Below are 27,643 nucleotides of genomic sequence, written 5' to 3' on the forward strand. Positions count from 1 at the left end.
CAAAGCAATCTTGAGAAAGAAAAATGGTGCTGGAGCAATCAGGCTTCCTGACTTCAGACTATACTACAAAGCTACAGTAATCAAGACAGTATAGTACAGGCACAAAAACAAAATATAAATCAATGGAACAGGATAGAAAGCCCAGAGATAAACCCACGCACATATGGTCACCTTATCTTTGATAAAAGAGGCAAGAATATACAATGGAGAAAAGACAGCCTCTTCAGTAATTGGTGCTGGGAAAATTGGACAGCTATATGTAAAACAATGAAATTACAGCACTCAACACCATACACAAAAAATAAACTCAAAATGGATTAAAGACCTAAACATAAAGCCAGACACTATAAAACTCTTAGAGGAAAACTTAGGCAGAACACTCCAACATAAATCACAGCAAGATCCTTTTTGCCCCACCTCCTAGAGAAATGGCAGTAAAAATAAAAACAAATGGGACCTAATGAAACTTAAAACCTTTTGCAAAGCAAAGGAAAACATAAGACGAAAAGACAACCCTCAGAATGGGAGAAAATATTTGTAAATGAAGCAACTGACTAACGATTAATCTCCAAAATTTACAAGCAGCGCATGCAGCTCAATATCAAAAAAAAAACAACCCAATCCGAAAATGGGCAGAAGACCTAAATAGACATTTCTCCAAAGAAGACATACAGATTTCCAACACACATATGAAAGGATGCTCAACATCACTAATCATTAGAGAAATGCAAATCCAAACTCCCATGAGGTATCACTTCACAGCAGTTAGAACGGCCATCATCAAAAAATGTACAAACAATAAATACTGGAGAGGGTCTGGAGAAAAGGGAACCCTCTTGCACTGTTGATGGGAATGTAAATTGAAACATCCACAGTAGAGAACAGTATGGAGGTTCCTAAAAATGTAGAAATAGAACTACCATATGACCGAGCAATCCCACTACTGAGCATATACCCTTGAGAAAACCATAATTCAGAAAGAGTCATGTACCACAGTTTTCATTGCAGCTCTATTTACAATAACCAGGACATGGAAGCAACCTAAGTATCCATCGACAGATGAATGGATAAAGAAGATGTGGCACATATATACAATGGAATAAAACTGAGCCATAAAAGGAAACGAAATTGAGTTATTTGTGGTGAGGTGGATGGACCTAGAGTCTGTCATACAGAGTGAAGTAATTCAGAAAGAGAAAAACAAATACTGTGTGGTAACACATATATATGGAATCTAAAAAAAAAAAAAAAATGGTTCTGAAGAACCTGGGGGCAGGACAGGAATAAAGACACAGACGTAGAGGATGGACTTGAGGACATGGCGAGGGGGAAGGTTAAGCTGGGACGAAGTGAGAGAGTGGCATGGACATATAAACACTACCAAATGTAAAATAGATAGCTAGTGGGAAGCAGCCACATAGCACTGGGAGATCAGCTTGGTGCTTTGTGACCACCTAGAGGGGTGGGATAGGGCGGGTGGGAGGGAGGAGATATGGGGATATATGTATATGTATAACTGATTCACTTTGTTATAAAGCAGAAACTAAGACACCATTATAAAGCAATTATACTCCAATAAAGATGTAAAAAAAAAAAAAACAAGTACAGAGAATACAGACTATTTGAAAATAGTTCATCTTTAGAGTATTAGTCTTCAAACTTTTTTCTCAGTACTTTCCTATCGCTAAAAAATTTCAATTAAGCATCCATAGTATATCATTTATTGATTTATGCATTAAATGTGTGTATCACTATATTAATATAGAGCATGTAAGAAAATTTTAATTTTAAAATTTGTCTTATTATTCTGATAGAATTTTAATAATACATCAATAATATTGTAGTGAGAGTAATATTGTGCTTCATTTAAAAAGTTTAATACTTTAATTATAACAAAGTATTAAACTTTAATTTAGTTTAATACTCTTACAATAACAACTTCAAGATTTAATTCTTAATTCAGTTTATTTCAATAATTAATTTTAATGGCTGACATAATTGAAAAGCCACCTCGCTGAGATTCATCGATCCGAGAGGGGAAATGGCATCATTGATGCACTCAGGACAATTATTTTTCATTCTCATCCATTTTGAAACTGTCTAGTACATTTCCGTCTTTCTTATATAAATAAGGTATTCTTTCCATCTTTAATGGCAAGATGTTGCCTTTTTCTTTTAAATAAGTTAGTGGCATCTTTCTGTATTATTATTTTTTAGTTAGTGGTATCTTTAATTTGTACGTTTGGCCATGTGTGTTTTACAGGAATCTTTTAAAAGTATATATCCAAATTATGAGGATTAATTTAGTTAAAGGTATATAATATAATTTAGTTAAATGTAGATAACAAAATTTATAAATTTGATTAACTGTGTATATGTAAATTGTAATATGCCGCAGTTAACTGAAAATAAAGAGAGAAGGGCCCCTGCCAGTTCCTTCCTGTTATTGAACGTCTACTCTTCCTTCAGTATATTTAATGTAGTATTATGTGTTTCCTTCTGACATGGGGAAGAGCCTCAGTGTTATTCTACTTTACTAAATATCAACTGTATGTCTTTCTCATTTTTAGATAAAAGTAAATATGAATAAATATTCTCATATTTGTCCCCTACAGCTCAATGGATGGTCTCGTAGTTTTGTGCACCACATATTTGGAGGACACTGCTATATTGGGATCCTATTATCTGGAAGTTTAGCATAACCTAGAGGAAGTCTGTCATATGGGGCCCAGGTGGGAGGGTCGCAGGGAGCCAAGTTGAACTGAGAAAAGTATTGGCTAGTGTAAAGTATTGGCTAATATAGTTCAGGAAATCTTCTGGGGTGGAGAATAGATTAGAGGAGTAAAAACATCAATAGCATCTCCCAATATGCAGGCTTAGGCAGAAAGGCACTGGGATAATGACCAGTAAATGTGGTAATGGAAGGAGTGAGAACCAGGTGAGCTAGGCAGAGCATGAAGGTGAATAGTTCTTGAGGAAGTAAGCCCCATGATACTCTTAAAGCATTTTATGGCACTTCGGAGCCTATGCGGGCTGTGTAATGATACTACAAGGGCTGGGCAGTTGCAGCTACTAACTTTGCCTGGTTTTCTCCTAATAGGTGATTCCTTTACAAGAGAAGACACATTTCTAAATTAGAAAGGGCTCTTTGATAGCAAGAGACAAAAACTGTATTCAAATGATTTTAAATTAAAAAAAGGGGGGGATATTTATTGATTCTGATAACCAAAATGGTAAGAAAGGCAAATGCAGTACAAATCTTTTCTTTGAAATGACTTAGAATCAGACTCCACACCGTGAGAACTCTTGTCTTTTCATGTTGGCTTCTCTTTCTCTTACTGAACATATTTTTTCTTTGACCTAGCAGTGTACGTGGCTATGGTACCTCTGGACTCATGTACTTAACTCTCTCTGATCAAATAGATAGTGATCTGGTCCAGTATTTGTTGAAAAAATACTTGAAGTGGTTTTTGTTTGGCCTGTCATGGCTCATGTGCATACATCTTGGACAATTCACTGTGGCCAAGGAGGTTAGTCATTATGATTTTCCCAGTGGCAGCCAGGTTGGGCCATGTGTCCACTTCTGTGTTCAGGGGCATGAGATATGATACCAGAATATGTAGGGATAGCAGAAACATGGTTCCTGGGGATAATTTTTGAGAGTCAGTCAGCTATCCCAATTCATGTCTACTAATTTTTCATTTTATAGTTAGTCACAGCAGCTTTAAAACACAAAATGTTGATTATATAACACTTAGACTAACTCACATCCATGCATTTCTGTTTCGATAGGAATAAGGTAAATAAATTATGAAGGTGTTGCACCCATGAGTGGAGGCAGGGAGAAAAATTATTTAGAAGAGAAAGACATGGAATGTGTAATATTGCAGAATTTATGACAGGTTTTCATTTGTTTCTCAACCTAGAGTTTATTCAATTGGGGAAAAGGAATTAGGAGGTGTTTTGTTATATACAGTTTTGAAAATACAGTTCTGCTTTGCACAATTTATTAATTTTGCAACTTTGTTTCATTATAAACAATTTTTTAACAGATCATTAGTTATCATAACACAATCTAAAACCTGTCAGTTAATTTTAAAGTTCTTTGAGAACATATTGTGATGTTAATAAGTGCATAGAAAGGTTTTCAAATATAAAGTTCTTCTTTGGAAATAAGTAAGTTATTCTAGTTTTTACACAAACTGGCAAGAATTCAGCAAAAGTTCAACCAAATTGTTTTGTATGCAGTCTTCTCCCCCCCACCCCCCGCTCCCTTTTTGCAGTCAGAACAAGATTATAGTTTCCAGATGAAATTCTGAATGTCACATAGTGATGACATATATTTTCCTGGTTGGCTCGGCATGAGATGCAATTTTGCATGCCATGTCACGCTGACTTGCAGAATCCAAAAGCCATTATTTCCCAAGGGGCTTTCAGGAGTGATAGTATCAAATGTAGTTTGTATTTTGATGAAAATCTCGGGCATTATTGCAGTTTCTATGGCAAGTTGCTTAAAGGTTTATATATTATCCAAACTCCACAAATTTAAAAATAGAATTACTATGTAAAGGTCACTTTTTCTTCACGTTATTTAATTTTATATTGCCAGCTAGAGTTGCCAAAAATCATGATCAGTGTAAAATATAGATCGAGAATTAGGAAGGTATAGTAGAAAAACCAGTGGATTAGTGACCAAAAAAACCAGTTTTTGACTCAGTTCCTCTCCCTTTTCAAGCTAACCTCAGACAGCCACATTTTTTATTCATTTATAAAATGGTAATAAGTATACCCAACTATCTCACAGATCTAAGTCTTGTTATAAGACTTAAATAAAGTAAGATATGTGAAAGTTCTATAAAGTGGTAAAATACAATTCAGATAAAAAGTAAAGAAGACATTTTTTTATGTTTGCATTTTAAAAGGAAAGCTATAGGGTTCAAGCAAGGTGAAGCTTATTTTATCTATTAGTTTTTGACACTACAGTGTAATTTTATTTTTTCTTTATTTGATCTTAATCATCTTAAACCTGCCTTAAAACCCAGTATTTCCATTCATGCCTACATAATATTTATTTCACACTGATGATCTTTCTATTTTACATCTGTTTTAACTGGCTTGCTTTATTATACCAGTCTTTTATTTATTTTTTCTTCTTCTTTTTCTTTTTTTAAAGGTGTCTCACATTCAGTTGCCTAGACATCTCTGTGTATCTTACAGGCCCCTAAAGCCTAACATGTATCAAATCTGTACAACTCTGTACCTTCCCCTACCACTATTGACCATGTTGCTCAAGGCCGAAACCCAGGACTCATCCTTAGTGTCGCCTCCTCCTGTCCGTTCTGCCTCCAAGTTATAGTCTTTTTGTTTCAGTCTGTTTGTATGTTGCTTCCCTAGTCAGAACCATATAATTACTTATACACAGTAAAGTGAGGGTGTGCTAATTAGTCTCACTGGTATCGTTTCCAGATTATCTCATCATCAATTGTTTAGATGACAGCAAGTCATCTTATTAAAAATCTAAATTGGATCATTTTATTGCCTACTTGAAATGCTTTTGTGACTTCCTATTGCACTTAAGATAAAATCGAAACTCCTTACCAAGGCTTACATAGTTTGACCTGACCTAGTCTCTGTTGGGTTCTTCCATTCCATCTTTTGTCATTTTTGTTACATTGATCCTCCTTCATTCCTTCAAACACTACATGCTTTTTCTTGCCTGGGATCTTTTGCATATTCTGTTTCTGTTTCCATTGCTGTTTTCATAACTATGTACTTTTCATACTCTGAGTTTTTATTTAAATGTTATCCTCTCAGTAAAGGAAGCTTTCCTTTTAAGTCTTTCTAAAATAGGTCTGTGCCACTCCTCAAAGATACGCTACCATAGCACCTCTTTTCTGTTCTCATAATGTTTATCATAGTTTTCCCTTTTTTTTCTGTCTCTTCATCCAGAGTGTATGTCAGGGGCTGTATTTGACTAATATACTTTTGTATTCCCAGAATCTAACAGCTCTTTCTGGCATTGGGCAAACAGTAAATAATTGTTGCATGAATGAATAAATTATTTTTCTTTTATTATTTTTATTTAGGGGCTTAATAATCACATTCCTTAACATTATTTACCTTCTGTCCTTTAATTGATTTAAATTGATGTCCTGTAACTTTTCAAATCTGTTCCCAGATTTCCCAGGGATATTTATTGAATATTTGGCAGAAGGTAGCAGCTTGTGGTACACTTCAAATTGGCACACATAGTCTTTCAGGGTATTCCTGCTACATCAGAAATTTACGTATATTTAAAAATGTTTAACTATGATAATAGTCCAGGTACAACCTGAGATATTGAGGTAGATTTTTATCTTTAGTCAGATAATCAGTAAGTATAACTTTGAGTTCTTTCAGTGTTCTTAGCTCTGTGCTAAGTACTTTGGGAAATTATGAGATTATAGAGGAAGGGCCAAATCTAATTTGGGGAATTCAGTGACCATTTCTCAGGAAATGGCATTTAAGGTAGAACTAAAACAACAGGTTGATTGTGATAGAAAAGGAGTCATTTTGTTTCAGATCTGGTAAGCTTCAAGTTCTTTTCTATGTCTTATAATCAATTAATGTTTAATCATTATTCTCTGTATTTAAAGTACTTTAATGAACTTTTTAATATACATTACAACATTTAACGTGAACAGTATTCTTGACATTGGATATAATTATTATTAACTTCTGACACTTAGATTAAATTGCTTTCCCAAAGCCATATGGCAACTGGCACAGCTGAAACCAGAAGTTGACTTTAAGTGTGGTACTTTCTGCATGGCATAAAAATGAAGGAATAATATTGTATCAAGTTGGATGATACATGCCTAATAAGTGATTATTTTAACCAGTAAAGTCTGGGTCTCAAGATTACCTTATTTATTGTTGAAAACAAGAAATGTAATGGATATCAGACTACAACCTTAAATGTAGGGTTTATATAGCTCCAGTGAGAATGAACAAATATATTTTCTGAACTATTTGCAGTACCAGGATCCTTAGTAGAAATACACATTTATCATGTATTTGGTAGAAATGGAAGCCACTGCACAAGGTATGAAAAAACAGAAGAGGCATCACAGCATAGTAGTTAAAAAGCCTGGACTTTGGAGTTAGACTGCCTAGTTTCTTATTCCAGCTTTGCCGCTTATCAGCTGGGTGACTTAGGATAGGTTACTTAACCTCTCTGTGATCAGTTTCCTTATCTGAAAATGGTGATAATAAGAGTAAATAATAGTGTCTTCCTCATGGAGTTGTTATGAGGTTTAAATTGGTGAATATTTGTAAAGCGCTTATAGCAGTCCCTGGCATGTAGTAGATGTTACAGAAGTTTCGGTTAAATAAAGTATGGCTCAAGATTGGCAGTTTTATAGAGTATACATGTGCTACCTGTAAAATATACATGATTACAGAAAAGAAATTTTTCTCTTTTTTAAAAACAAACTTGTCTTCCCATTGTCTTTTAGATAATATGATGGATTGAAAATTAGTATATCCAGGAATCTAAGAATGGTTCTGAAGAACCTAGGAGCAGGACAGGAATAAAGATGCAGACGCAGAGAATGGGCTTGAGGACATGGGAAGGGAGAAGGGTAAGCTGAGACGAAGTGAGAGAGTGGCATGGACATATATATACTACCAAATGTAAGGTAGATAGCTAGTGGGAAGCAGCCGCGTAGCACAGGGAGATCAGCTCGGTGCTTTGTGACCACCTAGAGGGGTGGGATAGGGAGGGTAGGAGGGAGACGCAAGAGGGAGGAAATATGGGGATATATATATATATATGTATAGCTGATTCACTTTGTTATAAAGCAGAAACTAACACACCATTGTAAAGCAATTATACTCCAATAAAGATGTTTAAAAAAAAGAAAATTAGTATATCCAAAATAGTGTGCTTTTACACTTCTAATAGCCAGATCATGCTATTTAATGAGAATTTTAAACTGATTGTGTTTTTCATAGCTTTTTGGAAAGCACTTTTAAGCCACATATAGATTTCAGCACCTCCTTTAACTTCTTAAATCATTCTATCAGCAAATTCAGCATTTACAATAAACGTGTGGCTTTTTTGGTTAATAGTGACTTGAAATATTACTTAGCAATCAGGTAATGGTGTCCCATCTGCTTGATAATATTATCATTTATTAGATGGATTTATTTTCAGACTGTGATAACGTATTCATACAACACTAATATTCTGTATCAGTAGATTTTAAAATTTGACCATAAGCAACTTTTGTGGAAACCTTTGGTATCCATGGTTTCAAAGAGTTTTAAAATTTGGTCTTGGGACTCCCCTGGTGGTCCAGTGGTAAAGAATCCGCCTTCCAATGTAGGGGATGTGGGTTCGATCCCTGGTCAGAGAACTAAGATCCCACATGCCGCGGGCAACTAAGCCCGCACCCCGCAGCTACTGAGATAGTGTGCCTCAGCGAAGATCCCACGTGCCAAAAACTACAGAGCTCCCACTCTCTGGACTCCACACACCACAACTAGAGAGAGAAAACCCTGATACCACAACTAGAGAGAAGCCCTCATGCCTCAACGAGGACCCCGCGTGCTGCAATGAAGACCCGACGCAACCAAGAAAAAACAAAAAAATTTGTCTGCATTAAAAAAATATATATTTATAGAATTTATTTTCTAGAGCAGTTTTAGACTCACATTTAAATTGAGGGGAAGATTCAGAGATTTCTCACATATCCCCTGCCCCTACACATGCATAGTCACCCTCACTATCAAAATCCCCCACCAAGGTGGTACATTGTTATAATTGATGAATTTATATTGATACATCATTATCACCCAAAGTCCATAGTTTTCATTAGGGTTCACTCATGGTGTTATACGTTCCTTCAGTTTGGACAAATGTATAATAACATGTACCCTCCATTATAGTGACATACAGAGTAGTTTCACTGCCCTAAAAATTCTCTGTGCTCTGCCTGTTGCTCCTCTCTCCTTCCTAACTATTGTCTCCATAGTTCTGCCTTTTCCAGAATGTCATATATTTGGAATCATACAGTATGAAGCCTTTTCAGATGGGCTTCTTTCACTTAGTAATGTGCATTTAACTTTCCTCCATGTGTTTTTATGGCTCATTTCTATTAAGTAATGTGTAATACTCCATTTTCTAGGTGTACCGCATTTTTTCTAGCAGTTTACCTACTGAAGGACATCTTGGTTGCTTCCAAGTTTTGGCGATTATGAATAAAGCTTCTCTAAACAGTTGTCTGAAGGCTTTTATGTGGTTGGTCTACATTTAAGTTAGTTATTTAAATTGGCAGAGTTCTGTAATGAGTTTATGTAGCCATTTTCTTCTCATAACTGCTAAAATATAAAAGAATAACAATGAAGTCCAAGTAAATGGAAAGTAAATTAAGGTGTGTTTTATTTAAAAAATTATAATAGGTAATTCATTGTTGTAAAACATTAATTCTGAAATATACAGTAAAAAGTTAAACACTTCCACCCCTTACTCCTCATCAATTCCATTTTACTGTCCTCAGAGGTAACCTCTGTCAAGGGTTTGTATTTTACCCTTCTATGTCTCTTTCTGTGTATGAGATAGACAGATACATGCTCAAACTCACATACTGTTTTAAAAACATATTTGGATTATACTACACATATATATATTTTTTTCACTTCATAAGATAGCAAAAATATGATTTCTGTCATATGTTTAACTGTTCCTCATTTTTAAATGATTGAATTACCATCCTTATGACAGGTATTCCAAAGTTAATTTAACCATTTCTTTTTTGATGGACAGATAAGTTGCTTAGCACTTTCTTTCTCCCCTACCCCTCCCTCCCTCCCTCTGTTTCGCTATTTCAACTAATACTGCTGATACTAAACATTTTTATAAATTGTTGGTATGCATGTCTCATATGTTTTAGTATTTCTGTAGCATACGGTCTTAGAAATGAGATTATTTTTTAGAAAAAACTTGCATGTTTAAATTTTGATAAATACAAAATGTCCTGTCTTGTAATTCCACTCTATGGACTATACTAATTTATATTCCCTGTATATGAAACATTCTAACAAGGAGCTTAGATAATGTTGGATTTTTAAAAATACGAATTAACTCTTTAAAATGTTTGCCAAATGACAGTTGAAAAGGATATCTGATTGTTGCCTTAATTTTTATTTCATTGTTAGCAAAGTTGAGCATCTCTTAATAAGTTTATTGGCCAAATTATATTTTTCTATGAATTATCTGTTCATATTCTTTTCCATTTTTTGTTGTTGTTTATCCATATGCTACTTGGATATCTTCATCTGAACATGTAATGAAAATCTCAACCTGACGGTTCTAAAACTAAATTTCTTTTCTTCTTGATTCTTCTCCCCGTACAGCTCCATTCTTCCATTTGATCAGATGTAAAACCTTGGAGGCATCCTTGTTTTGCTTTTCTCTCTTACTGAACTTCTAGTCCATCAGTAAATTGTGTTGGCTGTATCTTGGAAATGGATACAGGAACACTGTTTCTTCCTACCTCCATTGCTACTACCATCTCTCACAACTTGTCTTCCTGTTTTGATACTTGATCTATGTAGACAGTTTTCTGCACAGTCGCTAGAGAAGTTCTCTTAAAATAATGTCCATTAATTTCATGAATGTATTTAGAATCCATTTTCATATCCTGGCTCCCTCGAAGTAAAACCCAGCCTCCTTACCATGGCCTATGTAAGCCCTGTATGATTTGGTCTCTGTTGATAGCTCTGACCTTGTCTCGCACTTCTCTCTTACTCTGTTCTAGCCATCCTTGCTTTTATACTGTTGCTTGAAAATCCTAAGTACACTCCCATCCTGGGCCTTCACATTGTTGTTCCATCTGCCTAGAATGCTCTGCTTCCAGCTCCATGGGTCTCTCTCAAACTGTTTTTGTTTCTTTTAAACAAACAATTTTTGAATTTCTAATATGTATAATGTGGTAGACTGTGGGATTATGAGAATAAAAGGTTTATGCTCCATGCTGTTAAGATATTGTAAATCTGCAAATATGTGACCCAAATTGAGAGGAGAGGGAAAGTATGCCTAGATACAGCAATTGTCATTCTCATAGTGGTGATATGGTAGCAGTTACTTTGGAGACCGTCCTATGATCATCAAACCTAACTTAGTAAAAGTCTTGAAAAGCAAGATCTGATTTATTTATTTTATGGTATTTAAAATAGCACCTATAAATTATATGTTTGCATTAACTTAAAATATATAAATACATATGGATCTGTCCAGATATAATATATTGTTATAAATATTTAATTTCTGAAATTTACATTATAAAAATTGTCAAAGTTCTCTAAGTTCTTTATTTTAGATGAACAAAATTTTTCTTAACATATATCTGCCTTTTATGTGTTCAATGCTTCTTTTGCTTACCATCAAAAAATAAAGAAAAAAGAAAAAAAATTGAGAGATACTATGAGTAAGCTTTTGTTATCAAGACAATTCACATACGGGAAGATACATTTTATATCAATTTTGGATGAAGCAAGTGCTTTGTAGTTGAATTTTCTTTCTCATCAAGTAAGATTTTTATTGATGTATTAACTTCATGCTGAGAAACGAACAGATTGTTAGGTTACCATTTAATAAATTTTCACAATATAAACACATCCATGTATTAAAAAAATAGAACATTACCATTGCTCCACAAACCTACCTCCCAATCATCAATCCCTGACAAGTCATCAACACTCTCTTGAGTTTTAACAGATGAGGTTTGCTTGGTTTTGAATAATTGTAAAAATCAGTAATTCTTTAAGATAAAATGATCTAATATATTTTATAATCTCATATAGAAGTTTTAATTTTAAACAAGGAAAGAAATAATATTGGAAGTATTTTCTGTATATTTATGTGAAACTATAAGGTACATTTATGTTAAATAACTCCAGCTATTCTTATTCTTAGAATCCAGACCATTGTCAGTTCCTGTGAAAGCCATGCTGAATATAGCTGAAGGCTGTAGAAGTCCTGAAGAAAGAATGAAGGAGTTTATTGGAGTAGTATGGAATGCAGTAAAGGGTCTCACACTGCAGGTAAAATGAAAGTTAGAAGTATCATGGTTTTAATTTTTATGATTCTTTTTAATTTTCAGAACCTTTAATATTGGTAAAATTTTCTCACTGGTGACACTCATGTATACCATCTCATTTCATAATTTAAATAAAAACTATTGGTGCACTTTGCGTATTATTAATAAAATGATATGAAACATATGCTCTTCCTGATAAAGTTATAAAATTACACAAATTTTGAAATGTTATTTGAATTAAATAATTCGTTTTTCTTTTTGTTTCTTTTAAGCATTATTTGAAATATTTTAAATGGTCAATATACCAATAACATTCTTATCTCAGTACTGAAATAAAAAACTTAGTTGGAATTAAAATAAAAGGGTTATCTAATTATTATTCCTACCTAATTATAAACCAAATATGAAAATGATAATTGTAACTATCTATTTTATTGTTATTAAATTTTCTTCTCACTTATTTTCACTTTTAAGTACACATAATTTAATCTATTGAATTACACTTCTTCCAGATCATGTTTTAACTGATGAAAATACACAATTAAATGCTTATCTCATTTCATAGGAATTAGGTAAGGGTAACTCAGCAGTTGCTCAGTTTTTGTATAGATTTTTTTCCTCTTTGAAATAAGATATGAAAGACTGATAACAGAGGCATCTTTGTAGAATTTTATGTATACCAGACAGTAATATCTAAGTACTGGGGCCTTCCATTTCTGTTTAAGTTGTAGAAAATTGCAAAAGAATGTTGCTTCCACCTTATGAACAAGAAAGAACAAGGTAGATGATCTATAAAATTAAACCAGGATGCTTCACCCACCTAAACTGCAAGATAATAAATTTGTGCTGTTTTTAGCTGCTACATTTGTGGTAATTTGCTATGCAGTATAGAAAAGTGATACAGACACCTATGCGTAGCTATAATATAGTCTGATTACTACAATAAAACCTTATTAAATCACTTTTTAGAAATATATCTAAAAACACCTCCAGTTCCCTAATATCATCATGTAAATATGATTACAGTTGATCCTTGAACAGCATGGGTTTGAACAGTGCAGGTCCACTTATATGTGGATTTTTTTCAATACTTCAGTACTACATGGTCCGTGGTTGGTTGAACCCGTGGATTCAGAACAGTGAATACAAAGGGTGGACTGTAAAGTTATATCTGGATTTTCTGCTGCGAGGGTTCAGTGACCCTAATCCTTGTTTTGTTCAAGGGTCATCTGTATTTGAAATACTATTTAATACAAGGGCCAGTAACCTGGGTTTTGGCAATCTTTTACAGCCTCTCTTAGCATGCTGCTTTTATAAAATTAAGAGAAGAGGGGGGAGAGAGAAAGTGTTTTTGTCATTCTTTTGTTGTTGTTTTAACTCTTAACTTGCAGGAAACATGACTTTTTCACAGACATCAGCTATATCTTACTAATCTCTGCCAGCATGAGGCCTTTGCTATTAATATTATCCTAATAACTCCTCGTGTTGACTTACCTGTGTTCCTCCTCTAGAGGTTCCTTTGATGCATTGGTGGCATGAGATAGGAAGGTGAAACAACATGAATGCAGGAAACATTTAGTGCCTTTACATTGTTTGAGATTGATTGTAGAAGAAGAAAACAGACAGTGCTCTTAAGATATTGCTGAACATTTATATTCAATGTTACTTTCTTTAATCTATAATAAAGACTATCTCCTTATGATGTCTTTCATTGTATATCACTCAGTCCTAGTACAAGCATTTACTCATGCCACATGATAGAGCTAACGAGACCATGTGTGGTTTTGCTCCTGGTAACTATTTATATTTATTCACTTAATTATATGTAGCTTCTCTTATGATAAGATCTTTAATCTCAAGGGACATGTATTACTGATGGGAATGAGGATGGTACATGGGCAACTGTATCTCAGTTTTATTCTTTTTCTCAATTTGGTCAACCTCAATCTGCATTCTTAGTTTACTCTAGTCTGTGGTCATAAAATAGTAAACTTAAGAAGTCTTTCTTATTTCCTGTGTTTCTACATAATGCCTTACTGACCTTTATGTGGTCCTCTAATTTCACTGTTTTAACACATTCTGTTTCTACTATTTAAATCACCAATAAAATAAATGTTTTTCCCCTGATGAGTAATACCTATCATCTTGTTATGTATTAGTTTGTAATCTTCTAGAGGGAGTAATCTATGGTGTATTTAGTAGTCAATAAATGTAAATGCTAAAGTGATTAGTAAGTTAAGAAGACGAGTAACTACTTTGAGCACATATTTCTACTATAATTATTATATAAATAAATAACAGTGAACTTATCTGATTATAGTTCAATCTGAGGTTCTAGATTATAGTTTGACACAAATAATATTTCATGGAAGAAAGGAATAATCCAAATATTATTAGATCTCTTTCTAGCACTTTACCTTACATATCATGTTTTTCGTTAGCACTGTACTTTAAGCCAGTTGTATTCAGAAGTTAGTTGTATTTTGATTTCATTAAACTGGGACCAAAAACTGTGGTAGGAAAGATATGTTTTCTTTGTGTCTTTTCTGAGACTTATTTAGTGTATAATAGATTTTCATGGACATATCTCTTAAATTTAGATGTCTATCCTACTACAAACATTTGCTTTCTTTTGACTCTCATCTACAGCTTTCTTTTCCTGGCAACACAGCTCCTTTCTTTTCTTGCTCAGTTTTCCTCCTCTATTCTAGTGAAAGTGCTTTGATACCAAAATAACCTTATATAGTATTCGCTTCATATGTATGAAATATGTATATGTAATATATATATATATAGAAATAGAAGTTCCACTGTAGTGGGACTGTAACAGATCCCTTGGACTTTATGTGTCTTTTTAATATTAATTATCTTATACTTTCCTCAGAAATGTAGCTCTGGAGTCGATGAAGAGGTGGAATATAATTTGAGGATTGGCTCCAAGGCCCTATTGCTCTTTAATATGTCACTTTATGACATATTCACTTTATGAAATTTCTTATATCCTTTCTGTTAAACATTGTATTTCCCAAAAATTTCTGTTGGAATATAAGTATTTACTTAATGATCATAAGCATGTTAACCTTTTAGTACCCTACTATAAACTTGTTTCTTTTTTAAAACAGCTAGTTGCCTAGTAATACATTATAGAATGCTCTTTCCCTCCATTTATTATTCTTTCATTCATTCTCACATTCAGCACTTAATCTTTGTTATAGATCATGCTAGATGTTGAGGAGACAAAAGAAATATAACAGTTCTGTTGGTCTAGCAGGAAAAAGGCAAATAACCATTCTATGAAGCATTTTGTGGGGAGTGTCTCTTAGAGAGATCCCTTAGAAAACTCTTATGATCCAAAAGAAAAATGGAGATGTCAAGGTAAATGTCATTTACTGAAAGGGTACCTAGGGCATGCTCTGCCAGGTTCATGGTGAATTTGGATACTATCTCAGATTAGTATTTATTGATTTATAGAATTAGATGACTTTATAGCATTCTCCAGAATATAATAGCTATAAAGAATATATAGCTGTTTGAAATTTACTTTGGTTCTAAATATTATTTCATGATGATATAAGTAACTGTATCAAAAATAACCTTACTCCTTTTACCCATTCCATTAAAAAAATGGATTAATTTAGTGTAATTACCCTTTTTTGATATCGTTTTGAGAAGTCGTTGTAACAGGGACTAAGAAAGCTAGTATTAGGCTACCTGATATTTTGACGGCTCTAGGAAAATCTTCCAATTTAAGATTCCAAGCGATTTGAGATCGTTACGATATTTGTAAGCCAATAAGTAAACACATGAATATTCCACAATGTAAGATATTCTGGAGAACATCCTCCTCTGCCCAGGATGAAGTAACAGGGCCCAGATTTATCTTGCTGCCTGAAACAACCAAAAAATGGATAAAGTATATTAAACAATGGTTTCAAAACACTAGACAATAGGGAAAGTTAGACAGCAAACCCTGAGAGACTTAAGGTAAAGTCACCAGAACCTAGTGACTTATGGATTTGGAGAATAAGAGAAAGGAGGGGGTCTAACTGGCATTCCAGGTTCTGATCTGGGTAGATAGTGATGCCGTTACATGATAGTGAGAAGCAGCTTTTCAAGGTTAGCAGCAAATTGGGAGTTTGAATTTACACATGTATTTGAAATGCCTGTGAGATATCCAGGTATCTCTTAGACTGAATATTCATATCTGGAGTTTAAGGAAGAAATATAATTTTGGAAATCATCTACAGATGGTTAAAACTAGGAGAATTCAAAAAAGTATGTTAAGTTGAAAGAGCAGTGGGCCAAGCAGATACCATTTCTAAAGTAGTCAGTATAAGAGGAAGTATCCTTGAAGGAAACCCTAAAGGAATGATCAGAAATGTAGAAGGAAAGGTCAGAGAGTTCAAGGAAGCCAAGGATGTATAGAATTTCAAGGAGCCATTGTTCAGCACTATCAGATTCTGGATGTTAACTCTGGGCTTAACTTTGCTTATCTGTAATATGAAATGACTAGATTAAGTAATGTTTAAGGTATTTCCAAGTCTAACGTTCTTATGTAATTCTTTTGGTTCTTTTGCTTGTTTTGTAATGATGCAGTGCCTTCATTAGCTTTATCACGAACAATGAACTTAATCTTATATGTCATTATGGATTAGTTATAAGTAAAGATACTGATGTTCCTCTTTTTTTTGTTTTTGGCTAAATACACATGTAACATTTACCTTAACCATTTTTTTAAGTGTACAGTTTAGTCTGATGTTCCTCAGTTGACTAAGCTTATTGTGTATAAATTAACATTTAACTATGGGAGTACTAAATGATGTATATTTGTATAGATTATTTTGAAAATGATCAAGGCACCTTGCTTGCCTCACTCCTAGTCCCAGGCCTGTATTATACATACTATATATTTAGACATTTCCAAATGTTAATATATTCTGAAAAAGTTCAAAAATAAAACTAGATTCTGATTCAATGATCAAAATCTGGGCCCTAAAACTGAGTTTTTAAAAAAGTTGTGTCCATTGTCCAAGACATTTTATGAGCCAAAATATAAAAAAGAAAACCCTGAAGTTGTCATCAGATTAAACAAAACATCATAACTTAAAGCCATCGAAGGATTATTCTTTTAATGGAAGTTTGAGCAAGTAAATGTGTTTGGAATCAGAGTTTCTGGAAAGTTGATTTTGGAGCCAAAGTTGATATTTGCTAAGCCCATGAACTTTTTACTTATTTTAGAAAGACGTACATTGCATTAAGACATCAACAATATTTGTGATAACCTATTTGTTTTTCAATGGGAAAAAGAACTTGCATACTTAACTGTAATTGGATTGTTTTATAGTGCTAAATGTAGTGCTGAACAATTTTTTAATATGAATTTGGTTTTGGGGGGGCCTTTTCACCATAGATTAGCATAAGCTCATTTTTTTTGCAATTTTTCTCCATCTGCTCATCAGCAAAGTTCCTATCTATTACATTTTTTATTCCAGAGCCACATAATTGGCAATGGCAAGCGGTTGACAAAATAGAAGTACTCTGGCCTAGAATTCACTAATAAAGGAGAACATTACCCTGGTTTTTGCCAAACTCAGGTCTTTTTGTCTTTTACATTGAAGATCGTGTTGCTGCCTATGGCATTTCCTGGGTGTTTTTTGTAGTTTCTGAAGTCTTCTGACTGTGGACAGTATAGTGTAAAATGGACACTTTATTTTCCATACAAAGCATCCTGATCTCCTTTTTTTTGCTAATAATCTTTTATTCCTTTTAGGAAATGACTTTCCACGTTCTGTGAGATTTTGGTGAGAGTGTCAAAGTTTCTCAAGCACCATAAGCCAGTTAAGCTACAACAATTGAATTTTTTCTCCCAGAGAGTTACATATAGTGTATGACGAGTGATGCAGTAATCATATTGCACGATACACTTAATGTTCTCAAGTCCAGTGAACTTCCTGGCTTATCTCCAGGATGAGATAAGACGTTTTAGGCTAGACATATCCGTTGTCAATCACATTAATTATGAAAGTAATTATTTACATTTAATACTTAAAATTTGCACACAGGGCTATATTTTTATTTATAGGCATTGAGAAAGTGACAGCAGTTGCATGGTAGTTTGTTAGGAAGAGGAGGTCTGGAATACAAATCTAGGATTTTTTTCATGTCTTCCCTTGACAAGTATCTATGGGAAAAGTGTGGAGATTTGTAACACTCACTGTGGAAAAGAAGACCAGGTGCACTTTTGAGGTTTTTAACTAATGCCCTAAATTGTGTATATTTAGATTTCTACGAAATGGGAAGATATCCCAAATATTTTCATAACGCATTGAGAATTTATAGAATAAGAAAACAATTTGGGCTGTAGCTTATTTATGTTTCATAGTGCAAATATAATACTACTTATTTTGTTGGCCTCTGTATGCATAGACAGCTAAACCATAAGCAACAGCATTTTAAAATAAAAGTATTGTGAACATCTTTTATAAATCCATGAGAACTAATATATGGATCTAGTGTATAGTAGATATTTAGTGTATGTTCATTGACTTTGTTTATTTAGTGAACATTTAGGTGGCAGTTAATATGTTACATCTTTATATCAAAGCTGAGTTCCCCCCTTTACAGATGAAGATTCTGAAGTCATGGAAAGACCAAATAACTTGTCAAAGGTTCCACAGCTGGAGATGAACCAATCTGGCTAACAAGTCAATTTTATTAATTACTAGATGTCTCTGTGAAATGAAATGATGAACAACATGCATTAAACAATTATTTTAATTAACATCAATATCTGGTGCTAATAAAAATAATTGTGTTCACTTATTTAACAATTATTTAACACCTAGCATATGCTAGGCACTGTACTATGTACTGAGACTGTAGCCTGAACAAAATAAGCACAGTGTCTGACATTATAGACTTTATTATGCTCTAGTGAGAATTATGTAAGGCTATTAGTATTTTAAAATCCTCTTGTTTCAAGTTTCTTAAATGCTAGGACTATGTCTTTTGTCTGTTTTCCTGACTTCCAGCTCAGTTAATGGTGGATGTTAAAGAATGCATGAATAAAAGAAAGAAAAAGTGAATGAAAATACAACCTGCAGTGTTTCTTCACTTTTATTTTTTATTTGAAACTGTTTCCTGAGGAGTAAAATACATTCATGCAGAGAACATTTCATTCTGTAGAAATTTTCTAACTATAATTATCACTAAAGTTTCAAGGGTTTTTTTTTTTTAATAAATTTATTTATTTAGTTAGTTTTGGCTGTGTTGGGTCTTCATTGCTGTGTGCGGGCTTTCTCTACTTGTGGTGAGCGGGGGCTACTCTTTGTTGCGGTGTGCGGACTTCTCATTGCGGTGGCTTCTCTTGTTGTGGAGCACGGGCTCTAGGCACGTGGGCTTCAGTAGTTGTGGCATGCGGGCTCAGTAGTTGTGGCTCGTGGGCTCTAGAGCGCAGGCTCAGTAGTTGTGGCACACAGGCTTAGTTGCTCTGCAGCATGTGGTATCTTCCCGGACCAGAGATCGAACCTATGTCCCCTGCATTGGCAGGCGGATTCTTAACCACTGTGCCACGAGGGAAGTCCAAGTTTCAAGTTTTGAAGAAAGGAAAACATGTTATTTGGGAAATAGGAGCATTATTTAAAGGGGCAGAAAATATGGTGTGACATTTTAAAGCATTTATGTAAAGTTATTCTGTATAATGGAGAGTGGGCTAATTAAAATGCTTATTAGGTTAATGTATAAATGAAACCTGTCTTAGTCTCTTCTTTTTAACTCAGTTATGGTCACAGTTATAGAACACACAAATTAGAAAAATCAAAGTTTACCAAACCTTACTTATGGAGGATGGGGGTACAAATGGCATATATCTTTTCAAACAGCACTTGAAACTTCAGAAAAAACGGAACTTGGAACTTAAGAAAAAACGCATGACAATCATTTCATTTATTAAAATAATACCGAATAATTTCTACTTTATTGGTTTATCCTCAGCATATGATACTTAGATATGTAGCCCTTGACCTAATAGGAATCAAAATAGAGGTGGTTCTACTTCAAGAATTTGTAATAATCCCTTCACTTTAACACATGAATGTGTTCAATATTGGCAAAAGAACATGTTGCTACCAAAACTGAAATAAGATCCTTGAAACAAAAAGGATGTTGCCATGGAAAAATGAAGTAACACTCAGTGCAGCTGTGATGCATTAATGAATAGGATATTTTTTTAAAAGATCATTTGTGTTTGGTGTGGCTCAGAGGGTCCCAACCAGATGGTTTCCATGAACATGATCTGACCCCCGGTTTGAGGACTTCTTACTGGCAGATTACTTCATTTTCTTTCCCTTGGATTGTCAGATCCTTACATTAATACAAAATGTACTGCTGCAGATTTATATTCACTTATATAAATCACTCAACATTTTACATTAAAACCACAATTTTAGACATACAGTTTAACAGTTATTTTAAAAGTGTAAAAAGATTTATGTGATAGCTTTAGTATACATAATAGATGTAACATTATAATAAGTTTGAACAATTTGGATTATGTATATGTTTTAGTTCTTATCATTAAAAGAATCCCCACAGTATACATCATTTTTTAGAAAGTTTATTTTTTACACTTGTTATGTATGTCAGGCTAACATACTGTCGATTCTGTATGCATTGCTCAGGTTGTTTTAATTTGATTAAATAATTGATTTCCAAATTAGTGGAAATTTGGAATATATTGTGATTTTGGAAATTTTGGCACAATTTAAATTTGTTTCTCGGGACATGTATGTATAAATCTGTGTACGGCAGCATATTAAACTAATTATCTCACATTGTTGGAAGCATTTTTCAACATAGCATCAATATCTAACACAGGGACTTCCCTGGTGGTCCAGTGGCTAAGCCTCCGTACTCCCAATGCAAGGGGCCCAGGTTTGATTGCTGGTCAGGGAACTAGATCTCACATGCCGCAACTAAGAATTCGTACGCTGCAACTAAAAGATATCACATGCTGCAATGAAGATCCCGAGTGCCACAATGAAGATCCCGCATGCCGCAACTAAGACCCAGCACAGCCAAATAAATTAAATAAATAAATAAATATTTTTAAAAAATCTAACATAAAGTGTTAAACACTGACCCTTCATTGTTTGACCTTAAAACCGTAATTAATATAGGAGAATATGCTGTCAGTGTGCCACTTTAGCTTGTGCACTTTAACATCACTAATGCAGTTATATATTTTAAAACATAAATGTAATAACATCTGAGACAATATACACTTCTATTTCAGAAGTTAAAAATGTTGTGATCTTAAATCAACAATGAATTACTTAACCATATACATGCTTAAATTAAGCTACAAGATAAAATTCTACACCTAAAAAATCTCATACTTCATGAACCAAAATACTTTTTTTTTTGCAAAAGTTTACTTATATTTCTCTTCACTGAGTTCATCAATTTGTCCATGCACAGAAATATTGAAGGGAAAATGAGTAAGTGTACTTAATTTGTAAGACTGGCAAATTATTTATCATATCAAGGAATTCCAGACCTGTTACATATCATGCTCTCACTAAGGAATATATTAACCCCAAGAGAAGGTTATTACTTTATTCTTAGTTATCTTTTATAAAATATGATCTCTTTGTTATTTTAAGTTGCGAGACTATCCAAACATTTTTCAAGCAAACAAATTTTAGTTTTTATTAGATAATACCTTTGTATGCCAAATATTTTCTAGAAAATTAAAGGTTATATTTTGTATTTTCTTAAAAATAATTTAAGTATGGTAGGCTATTTGGGCAGTTTACTAACCAGGTACAGAATATTACCTTGTACAAGAGTCACCTAAGACTAATAGGCTTTAACTTACATTGCTTTTGAATTAAAAACTCATGATGTATTCAATTTTTTATTTGGTCTTGCTTAGTCTTACTTTAACTCTGTTAGGGCCTGGCGACCTAAGTAACTACACTGGGCATAGGGGAACATAAAAATTTCACTTGAAATCATAATTTAGGTAATAAGTTGAAGTATGATAAAAGTAAGGAATAACACTCTGATTTTTAAGTCTCCTGAATTTTCTTCATTACTATATGTTATAAACATGTTCTCCTTTAATGTTTGTCTAGAGATGTAATCTGAACATTTAAAATATTCTTTTCTTAAATTTCAGTATGTGAAGTAAGGGACAAATTCACATAGATATAGCTGTTTGTGGTTTTCTATTTTTTAAAGTAAGAGCAATAAAATGCTAGTCCATTCTAAGGCCTTAGCTGGTGTTAACAAAATGTAATGAACTGCAAAAAAAGGATTTTCTCACCTTTTTTTGCCAGCACATTTTCTAACTCAATCATGTTTCTTGGAAAGAACTGTGGAAAGGCAGATACGTTTTCATTTCATGTCACTGTGCTCTTTTGATCAAATTTATAGCAAGAAACAATACCTTTTCAAGTGTTTGTTGTATTCTTTAGTGAAAGTAACTCATAAAGACATAAGTATGGGGCATTTTCTTTTTTTTGGCTTGCCTGTGTATTCTGGTAAAGATATTAGATGTTTGAGGATACATTTACTCTCAAATTTAGTCTGATCCAAATATTTTGATTTTGCTTTTCTTTCCTAGCTTGAAGTACAATCTTGTTGTGTGTTCATCCCAAGTGATAGCTTGCCTTCCCCAAGTACAATTGTATCTGGTGACATTCCTGGAACAGTAAGAAGTTGGTACCATGGACAAACCAGCATGCCAGGAACACTTGTCCTCTGTTTGCCTCAAATAAAGATTGTTAGTGCTGGCCACAAGTATATGGAACCTCTGCAGGAGATTCCTTTTGTCATCCCACGACCCATCCTTGAAGAAGGTACTTTTTTAAAAAATTCTTCCTATGGTTATTTTACTATGTTTATTATATTTTATACTGATATTTTTAGTTTTACTGCTTTTTTTTTTTAATGCCAGTGCATTTCTGAATCAGTCTTCTCATTGAAAGAACTGCATGGAAATGAACTAAGTGATTTACAAAGTGAATGAACGAAATGATGATGTTTATTGATAGCCACACCTTTTATATATATGGAGACTATATATATGTATATATGGAGACTATCTACAAAAGATCATATAGAATACAGTATGATCACTGAAATGCTAAACATAGATAAAATTAACTTGAGAAGGATGTTGGTTTCAGATGTTTGCATTAGGCTGAACTAAGAATTATAAGTAGGTTGATTTTAATTTAAGCCACTTGACTTATGAATGGATGCTTCATAAATACATAATCAAATGAATACATTATTTACAGCAAGCATGCTATATTTCTAGATTACTCATTTATTTAAATAAAGTAGATAATTGTGTGATGATTGGAGCCATGGATCTTTCTTCAGTAAATACTTGATTTCTGATGTTGCAGTGTTTTCAGTTGTAGGTTCATACCCTTTTGAACTTTGATGTATTCATTTCAAACTGTGTGAACCTGGAGAAGTTTTGAGTCACAAAGTAAATAATGTGAATCTATATTTTAATAACAAGCCTGAAATTTTTTGACAGTGCTAAATAGGTCAACACCTTGTTCATATTATTAGGATGTAAGTGTCTGAATCCTGATATCGTTCAGATTACCACAGTACTGTTATTGAAAAGCAGGTACAGTCTGCGATTTTTGATTTTGACTTAATGTCGATTTCTCTCTCCTTTTCTCTATTGAAATTTCCATTGAAATCTAGTTTTCATAGGTTTATCAAAAGTAAGCATGATTTTACTGGCAGAAATTACTGTTGGTACTTAATGATATGAATACCATTATCATAAAATCATAGAATTGTGAGAGTTAGAAGGAACTTCTTTAGAGTTCTTCTTAAGTGCTCTTTGTCTTGATAATTTCTCTAGCATATTGGACATAGCCATTCTTTGTTATTTGTTTTCAGTTATAGGGAATTCCTTATTATCACAATAGCTATTACATGTCATATCAAAGATATGCTAGAGTGAAGTGAGCTCATAAAGCTCATAAAGTGAGCTGGGAGTGCTTTCTCCTTTTTTTTAAAATTTTAACTCTGGAATAATTTTTGTAAGATTAAATGATTTGTACCTTGATTTTTTGTTAAAACTCATTGATAAAATTCACATATTGTAAAATTCTTCCATTTAAAGTATACAGTTAGATGATTTTTAGTGTATTTACAAGTTTTATGCAACCATCACTATAAAATTTTAGAATAATTTTATCACCCTAAAAAGAATTGGTATATCATTAGCACCTACTCCTCTTTCTCCCTTCCCCCCAGACCCTACGAACCACTTGTCTTTCTATCCCTATGAATTTGCTTCTTCTAGACATTTCATATGAATGAAATAACAAAATTTGTGGTCTTTTGTGACTGGCTTCTTTCACTTACCATTATAAGTGGTAAGTGAAAGAAGCCATCTTTCACTTCTTTCATAGAACCATTGTTATAGTATGTATGTCTTCATTCCTTTTTATGGCTGAATAATAATTCATTTTATGGTTATACCACATTTTATTTATTCATTACTTGATGGGTATTTGGGTTGTTTCCACTTTTTGGCTATTATCAATAATGCTGCTATGATCATTCTTGTACACTGTTTTGCATGGACATATGTTTTAATTTCTATTAGATATATATAGTAGAATTGTTGGGTCATTTGGTAACTCTGTGCTTTAGCTTTTGAGGAATTGACAAGACTGTTTTTCAAAATATCTGTGCCATTTTACAATCCCACATCAATGAATGAAGGTTCTAATTTATTCACATATTTTTATGTGCAAGTATAGTTGATTTACAATATTAATTTATCCATATCTGTGTCACCACTTATTATTGTTCTCTTGTTATTGTCTTATTGGTTCTAGCCTTCTCAGTGGGTGGGAAGTGGTATCTAGTGGTGTTGATTTTCATTTCCGTAATGTCTAATGATTTTGAGCATCTTTTCATGTGCTCAGTGGCCATTTGTAGATCCTGTTCTGTATTTTCTTCTTCTATTCAAATCCTTTCTTTTTAAAAATATTTTTAAATTTATTTTGGCTGCACTGGGTCTTAGTTGCGGCACGTGGGATCTTCGTTGTGGCATGTGGGATTTTCAGTTGCGGCATGCAGCCTTCTTACTTGCAGCATGCAGACTCTTTAGTGGCAGCATGTGAACTCTTAGTTGTGGCATGTGGGCTTCTTAGTTGCAGCATGTATGCAGGATCTAGTTCCCCGACCAGGGATCAAACCCGGGCCCCCTGCATTGGGAGCACGGAGTCTTACCCACTGGACCACCAGGGAAGTCCCTTTTCAAATCCTTTGCCCACTTTTTAGTTGGGTTATTTGTCTCTTTATTGTTGAGTTGTAAGAGTTCCTTATATATTCTGATATTAGACACTTATTAGATATGTGATTTGCAAATATTTTCTCCCATTTCTCCCATCCTCGATTTCTCCTGTTATCTGTTCACTATCTTGTTTGAATTTATTTAGTTGTTTAAATAACAGTTTTTTTCCTTTATACTGTAATATATGTTATTTTAATTCCTTTTTTCTCCTGCTATATTGGAAAGTATTCCTTAACTGTTTTTCTTTCAATCTTAGAAATTAACACCCTTTCCTCAAAGTCAGCTCTGGTCCTAGAAATATTAAGCTGCATATTTAATTTATTAAATTATGCATTAAATCAAGTTATTTACTCTGCTCCTGAACAACACACAGGTCTTAAAATACTTTAATTCAATCATCCTCTCTGGATTAATGGTTTATCACTTAAAAAAATAATTGCTTATATTTATTGCATATATATAATCAGGGCAGGGTTTGGAAAATTTATTTAGTAAGGAGCCAGATAGTAAATATTTTCAGTTTTACCAGTTATGTGGTCTTGTTGCAACTACTCAACTCTGCTTTGGAGTGCAGAAGCAGCCGTAGGCAATATGTTGATGAACTGACATGACTGTGTTTCTTTGAAACTTTATTTACAAAATCTGATAGCCAGATTTGGTCATGGGCCATGTTTGTGGACTCCTATACTAGTGCCTTACTAGACATTCCTTCTTACAATTCAGTCCTTTATTCTATCTCAGACCATTTTCCTTTTGCCTTTTAGTGATGATATGTTGTTAGCAAACTTAATTTTGTTTGTTTGAAAATGTCTTTATTTTGCCCTCCTTTTTGAAAGATATATTGGTGGATATATAATTTCTTTGTTGGTAGTTATTTTTGTCTGACCCATTAAAAATTCCATTGTGCTGACTCTTGCTTTTCATTGTTCTATTGACAATGAAAATATTTATCTGCAATGTCCACTTGCAGTTTGTGTTTCTTTGAAGGTATTTTGTCCTTCCTCTCTGGCAGCTTTCAGAATTTTTTAAATCTTTGTGTTTTAAAGTTTTAGTGTTGGTGTCTTTTATGAGTTCTGCAAGTTTTCTGGCATAATATCTTCAGATATTGCCTGTGCCTTATTCTTTCTTAAATATATTTTAGAATTTTTCACATTTTTACTGTATTATTCTTGTCTCTTCTTTGTACTTTTATATTTTTTCTCTTTGACTTGCTGACCTGCATTCTCAGTAATTTCTTTAATCTGATCCTCCATTTCATTAATTTTTTAAAGCTGGGTCTAATATGCTGTTAAACAGTTATTCATTGAATTTTTTGAATAAACTTTTATAGAATTCAAATATATCATATAGAAAACTGCTCAACTCTTAGTTCACAGCTTGATACATTTTATAATAAACCTACCCCTGTTGCCTACATCTGAATCAAGATCAAAAATATTACCAGCACCCAGGAGATCTTCTCTAGTTCCTTGCGAACCTCTTTCTTCAGATTCAAACTGCATCTTGACATCTAAAACCATAAATTAATTTACCCGTTTTTGAACTTTGTAGCACTTTATTAAATTTTTACTTATGATATTCTTTTCATTTTGACTGATTTTTTTTTTTTCTTTTTTGCGGTACGCGGGCCTCTCACTGTTGTGGCCTCTCGCATTGCGGAGCACAGGCTCCGGACGCACAGGCCTAGCGGCCATGGCTCACGGGCCCAGCCGCTCCGCAGCATGTGGGATCTTCCCAGACCGGGGCACGAGCCCGCGTACCCTGCATCGGCAGGCGGACTCTCAACCACTGTGCCACCAGGGAAGCCCTTGATTGATTTTTAAAACTCCTTTTTATTCATAATTTTCAAGGCTTCTTTGTGTTTCTTGATACATGAATCATTTATTTTATATTATTGTCTAATTCTTTAATCAGCCTTACTTGTGAGCAAGGATGTTCAATTTCACCAGTTTTGAAATGCCTCAAGCGATTTGTTTTGTTTACCTCTGAGTTTCTGGCTTCTCTCATTCCATGGCATTAATAGTCTTTACTTTTTGGAGAAACTCATTAATGATTTTAAGGAGGTATTGTGTGTGTGCGTGCGCGTGTTTGTGTGTGTAAACAAATATAAGTTTTAATCATACTATGTGTTACATATAAACATTTTTTAAATACATTCATCATTTTCATTTGTTTTTAGTGCAAGGGTCATTCAGGGAATGAAATCTACCATTGTTTC

General features: G+C 33.6%; 1 protein-coding gene across 12 annotated transcripts in view; it reads left to right on the forward strand.

The window, feature by feature from the left end:
• The window catches only part of VPS13B (vacuolar protein sorting 13 homolog B), a 798,456-nt gene that overhangs the window by 340,145 nt on the left and 430,668 nt on the right, over nucleotides 1-27,643 (forward strand). For all 12 annotated transcript variants that reach the window (XM_059994971.1, XM_059994970.1, XM_059994972.1 and 9 more), the window contains 2 exons: nucleotides 11,960-12,087; nucleotides 22,711-22,945. In XM_059994971.1, the coding sequence (XP_059850954.1) occupies nucleotides 11,960-12,087; nucleotides 22,711-22,945 (363 nt within the window). The remainder of the gene's footprint in view (nucleotides 1-11,959; nucleotides 12,088-22,710; nucleotides 22,946-27,643) is intronic.

Source organism: Delphinus delphis, chromosome 17 (genome assembly GCF_949987515.2).
Source record: "Delphinus delphis chromosome 17, mDelDel1.2, whole genome shotgun sequence".
Classification (NCBI taxonomy): Eukaryota; Metazoa; Chordata; class Mammalia; order Artiodactyla; family Delphinidae; genus Delphinus; species Delphinus delphis.